Source organism: Egretta garzetta, unplaced genomic scaffold, assembly GCF_000687185.1.
Source record: "Egretta garzetta isolate BGI_Z169 unplaced genomic scaffold, ASM68718v1 scaffold79, whole genome shotgun sequence".
Classification (NCBI taxonomy): domain Eukaryota; kingdom Metazoa; phylum Chordata; class Aves; order Pelecaniformes; family Ardeidae; genus Egretta; species Egretta garzetta.
In genome coordinates this window covers 4,074,176-4,079,862 of record NW_009260791.1, presented here as the reverse complement: position 1 = coordinate 4,079,862, position 5,687 = coordinate 4,074,176, and the positions used below count along the sequence as shown (strand labels likewise).

General features: G+C 38.5%; 1 protein-coding gene across 1 annotated transcript in view; it reads left to right on the top strand.

Moving 5' to 3' along the window:
- Positions 1–5,687, top strand: part of PNN (pinin, desmosome associated protein) — a 10,967-nt gene that overhangs the window by 848 nt on the left and 4,432 nt on the right. Inside the window, exons 2-6 of the mRNA XM_035902035.1 lie at positions 9–80; positions 949–1,017; positions 2,164–2,236; positions 2,321–2,415; positions 4,390–4,465. Coding sequence (XP_035757928.1) covers positions 9–80; positions 949–1,017; positions 2,164–2,236; positions 2,321–2,415; positions 4,390–4,465 — 385 coding nt within the window. The remainder of the gene's footprint in view (positions 1–8; positions 81–948; positions 1,018–2,163; positions 2,237–2,320; positions 2,416–4,389; positions 4,466–5,687) is intronic.

The window sequence follows — 5,687 nt, the reverse complement described above, 5'->3', positions numbered from 1 at the left end:
TCTTGCAGGCCCCCTCAAAACAGACTGTTAGCCATCACAGGCCCTGGTGGAGGTAGAGGGCGTGGGAGCTTATTGCTAAGGTAAGGAGCCGCAAAAACGGGCGGTGGGGTTTCTTCCACCCTTTACCCCGGCGTTGGTTTGCTGCCCTTACACCGGGGTGCTTTATATTTCTCACCTCATCCCGTTGCTCCTTGTACTGCTTTTACAGTGAGCAGGCAGCAAAGCTGACCTACGGGGCATGTTGGGTTTTACGTCACCGCCTGAAATTTAAAGTACCTTCTCATTCTGAGTTGTAAGAAGTTTAACCTGGTGGTTTTCCTTAACCCTTTTGGCTGTTAGCCTGAAAAATAAGGGGAAATGTCGAAGTTAAGGGAAGTGTTATGTGGTATCTGGGACATCGTCTCTTTGAAATTGTTCAAAATCAATCTCTCAGTAATTAAGAAACTGGTAGCTGTTCCAGGAAGAATAAAAAGAGTTGAAGTCGACAGGAATTTTAAAACAGATATAGATAAAACCTCTAGTGTTTGGTTGTGGGTTTTCCTTTCTTCCTACCCCCCCAAGTAGAATGAAATGGCCAGTTACTGTTCAGTAGTGCTTTCTCAATGGAGTATGTAGTGGATTTTTTGTTTTGTTGAATTCCAATATTAAACTGCTGGTTAAGGCTTAATACATCTTGAAAACTGTTGCGAATGTGAACACTTGAACATAGGGGGGCTCCTTGTTCTAGTGTAGCTACCCAATTAAATAAGTGCAGAAATTTAAGCTTAAATTAGTTGGTCTACAAGTACTATGTACTATTGCATTAGTAACAGTAAATGATGATAGAGCTGAGTAAAATTTATTGTTACATCATGACCATAAAGCCAAAATACGGTTTGATTGTGCAGGCTTAAGGTGGACATGAGGTTAGCGAAACTTGTTTGGAGATTACAAGTGTTTTCTTTTTAGGCGTGGATTCTCTGATAGTGGAGGAGGACCCCCAGCCAAACAGAGGGATCTTGAAGGGGCAGCCAGTAGGTGGGTGCAAAAACTGATGCGGAGAACTTGCTTTATCAAAATGGGCATTTATAACAGTACATTTAAAATACTTAGATTCAGTAACTGTTAATAACTGATGACTTTCACTGTCTTCTTCAGAGATTACATATTCAAGACTTTTTGGAAATGTATTTGGATGATAGCAATTGACTGTGGTGAAATTTTTTTTTCCCTATATAGCAATATAAAGATTATAGCAATAGTATAAAGATGTGGCAATACAAAGACTCTTGGCATTTTCTGTTTTACTTGGTGTGCAGTCTGCTATATTATGTTCTGCTTAGTAGCCCAGATTTGCTTTACAGTAGACACAAATTGAATTATGACTGAGATCCTCTGTTCAGTGTATTGAATGCGTACAATGTGACCATAGACCAGATCTTGAGCTTTCACATCTAGATGCAGATCCATCAGAGGTGACTGATTACAGTGAGCTTCATTCTATGGGCACTTATGTGCAATGGTAGTTCTTGACTAAAGCAGGGCTTGCTTTGAATTTTTGATTTAACGCAAAATGCATGCTGTGAAACGACTTTACCAGTCATAAAGTGCTGTGCCACAAAGCTGAGAGTGAAAGCTGAAAATGACTTATTTAACACACTGCCTAGTTGTGCTTCGATAAAGCTTCAGTCCATCCAAGTTCTCAGGTCCTAAGCACTCTGCCCCTCCTCATCTGTTTTCTAGGTATTTGGCTAGATAACTTAAATAGCATTTCCTGGTTGAAAAATCATACCAACCTCTATATCTGGATGCATTTAAATCTGTCTCACAATCCCCTTAACACCAGTAGCCACTTGAGAGGCTCTGGAAAAAGAAAAGTGCAAAACATTAAAAACAAGAAGAAAGTTCTAAAGGTATTCTAAGAAGTCAGATATAGTAGTGATGTGGGCTCTTCTGTTTTACTTTGCTGTACAAGTTGTATTCAAACTTAAACCATTTCCTCTCACTGATTTTTACCAATTCTGTCTGTAAAATGCTACTTACTGGTCACTGCAACAGTGGGGAGATTCTTACTGGAAGTGGTTCTTCTGACTAGGTGTGCTGACTTGAATTTTTCTTGTGTTAGAACAGATGCCGTCCTAAGTAGATGTTCTCTAGCAACCATTAATGCTTTTCCTTCTTCAGGCTGGGTGGAGAACGTCGGACAAGAAGAGAATCACGCCAGGAAAGCGACGCAGAGGATGACGATATTAAAAAGGTAATACATGATAAATGGAGCTGTGCCGGAAGAAACTACCTTATCTGGAACATGAACAAAGTAGTTTGTTTTTCTTTATTGCAGCCAGCGTTGCCATCTTCTGTTGTTGCTACCTCCAAAGAGCGAACACGTCGAGACCTTATACAAGATCAAAATATGGATGAGAAAGGAAAGCAAAGGTATGCAGTTTTACGCACTAACGTGGTACTTCTGAGTGCTGGCATAGGAAGTAGCTTTAGATTTTAAAAGTATTAAAGGGATGCTATTATGTATCAATAAGGTGATGTTGAAGAGGAACCATAATGGTGTAAAACTGATTTTAAAAAATATTCTCTGCAAATACCTCACAGCAGTAACAACACATCGTTCACTTCACGTAACTGATAGGGTTTCTGCTTCTCAGGCCACTGACAGGAATAAGTTTGCTGGTGCTATTGTAACTGATTGTCTTTGAGTAAGACAGAAATACATAGCTTCATTGGTTACTTTTTGGGCTGTGAAAACTGTCTTGGTACATCATTTATTTTGTCAGTTGAAAGAGGCTTTTGGGTGTGGGTTCCCCCCTCCCCCCCCTTTTTTTTTTTAATGCAGTAGTTCCATTGTGTTTCTTCTCTCTTATTACTTTCAGACTTATTATTGTGTTTACAGTCTGACCTTCCTTTTGCTTGCTTCTTTTTAGATTCCTCCTACGTATATCTCCTTTTTCCTATATTTCATTTTTGTCAGGCTAGCTCATAAAAATTCTTGCTGAAATGCAGTTTTATTGGGAAGATGTGTTGGAAAAGCAAATTTGCAACTGTGTCCAACCTCTTGGACTCCATCCACTTCAGTCTGCAACTCATCTGGTGCAGTAATAACCCATAGCTCAAATAAATAGAAGAATGAGAACTGGAAGAAGGAATTACAGAGAGCTTATCTGATAAGGACCACAGATCAATTAGCACAGAAAAGGCACTTTGCTTGCTGCTTTTACAGTTACAACACTACTAACAAACTCCTGTTGCTTCCATCACCAGTTTCCAGCTGCTTTCCTTACAGAAAGACCTTCAAAATTCTTAGTGGACTTCCTAGAGCTTCAGGCACTAAAAGTTTGTTTCCTCAGAGTAGTAGTTTTACTGTTTTGCACTTCAGTAGCCTTCTGGGGAGATGAGAAAACCAGTATTGATCTGTGTGTGACTTGTGGTGGAAAGAGGCTCTTCAGGAGGACAGCATCCATTGAACTCTTGAGTTTGTTCGGTGTCTTCTGTGATGTCATTCATATACAAATACACCTTGAGTAATCTCTAGATCTCAATTCTTTATTTGTTCCTGTTTCTACTGTTTAATATATAAGTACCTTTACCTTTCCATGTCAGGTTTGTGCCACTGTAGTAGGGTGGTACAGAGTGAAGAGAGTAGCATTTCCTTTCTCTCTTAATTGGGTAGAAGCTCAAGGCAAATAAGACAGTCTGCCTCTTGCTGTAAAGGTGTAATTTGGGATTAAGTGGAAAGAAAGAAAAAGTGAAATTCTAGAAATTCATTCTTGCTCAGAAGGAGATAATTCCTTGAAGAATTTTACTTATTTAAGTTTTCTCAAAACAACTCTTTATTGGATGAGAGCAGTTCTCGTTTCATCCCACAGTGTGGTGTCTCATTGTAGAAGATATTGCTAGGCAAACTGTGACAGATAAGCTTTCACTCCCCTGTGGCTCCATTTCTCCTTAATCTTCTGAGTGGGGCGGGGAGGGGGTATGTTTTTCAGAAAGCCCAATGACCTTCCAGTTCACCACCTTGTTGATAGCTCACGCTGTATTCTCTGTATTTACTCAACCTTTTCTTCAGTACTCTGCTTTTGGATTTATTTTTTTTTTAGTATTTCCTTACTGTCATTATTTCCAGATGTAAAATGTGCAGGCTTCCAGTTTTCCCAGTGCTAACTTTGCTATGTTATGGATAAGAGCTGTGTCTTACTCTTAAGCAAAATATGATATGTCAGTGTAAATTATATCCTTGACTGTTGGCACAGTCAGTGTGTGTTCTATTGCTAATAGCCTTGAGTAATACCGAGCCTTTAAAAATAAACATCTCTGAGGCAGAAAGTTTCTCTGATTGTTTATGCAAATAAAAATCAAAGTACTCTAACTGAATCTCAAACTTCTTTTGTTTTTATTCAGGAATCGACGTATATTTGGCTTGTTGATGGGCACTCTTCAAAAATTTAAGCAGGAGTCCACAGTTGCTACTGAGAGGGTACTTATTTTTATTTCTATCAGATTGTAAATAGTAAAGCAAAATTGTGTGGTTAAGCTGCTTCAAATAGGAATGAAAATTCCCCACGTGTAGGTTGCAGGTGCAACAAATTGGTAAGAGTGCATTTAGGTTTTTGTTTGGTTTAAGTTTAGTGGAATTGGGGTGGGAGGCAGGAAAGAGACTCTAACAATTTCATGACTTTACAACACTATTTCTGACTGTGGCATAAATGAAAAGGCAATGTTTTGTTGATTTTTTTTAATTGCTGTACATTTTTAAAACATGTAGAACGCAAAATAGATTATCTTTTTTCTTGTTTACATTATTTCAGATCATTTCAAAGTGAATCGAATTTAATCGGGTAGTTATTTAATGGGTCATAGGCTACTTCTGTAATAATGGTGATTCAGTATTGCTGAAGCAGTGCCCACCCTGATGTTTAAATTATAACCAAGTATACAGAAATGTATCGTTGTCTTATGCCATCTGTTTGACTACAGATGGCTTCCCGCTCCTAACAAGAATTCCTGTTGTTAATAAAGGGATATGTGATTGTACCGAAGTGAAGGCTTAGTGGCACAGCTTAGTGGTAGCTTCAAAAAAACTTGTATATAGGATGGCGGTAACTGTATTCCTAGTATGCCCTTTTAAATTGCGGAGGGTATGGTATTTGTTTGCTGTTGCCCTAAATGGGTTATTCAGTTAATACTAATAACCTTTAGATCAAAAACAGTGTTTGGAAGTTCTACTTTCAGCAGTCCGGTGGAAGCAACTTAAAAACTTTTCTGTGTAGCATTAGCATAGCTGGCTTGCAGTGTTGGTTTTAATTACTCTCAGCTTCAGTATTTGGACGTCCTGCTATTTTATCCAACTTGTCATGTAGCACATGAGAAACTAACCAAGGTTCTCTGTTGCCTGCTTGCCTTTAGAACAAAAAACTATTGATTAGGATGGTCTAGAAACATGAAGTCCTTGTCAAATTTATAGTAGTATGTGTTTGCATAAAGAGACATTGAGGAGTTACTGCTCTGTGCAACATTTTTCTGGTAATTTGTGCAGGCATTGTTCTCTTCATACATAAAAACTTACTATAAATCAAAGTAGAGGCCTGAGTAGTTTTATGACACAGCTATTTTGTTGTCCAGGCACTAAATTGTATTTTTTATTAGACAACTATTGTACAATCTGTGCATATGGCTGTCTAGGACATACAAACAGGGCA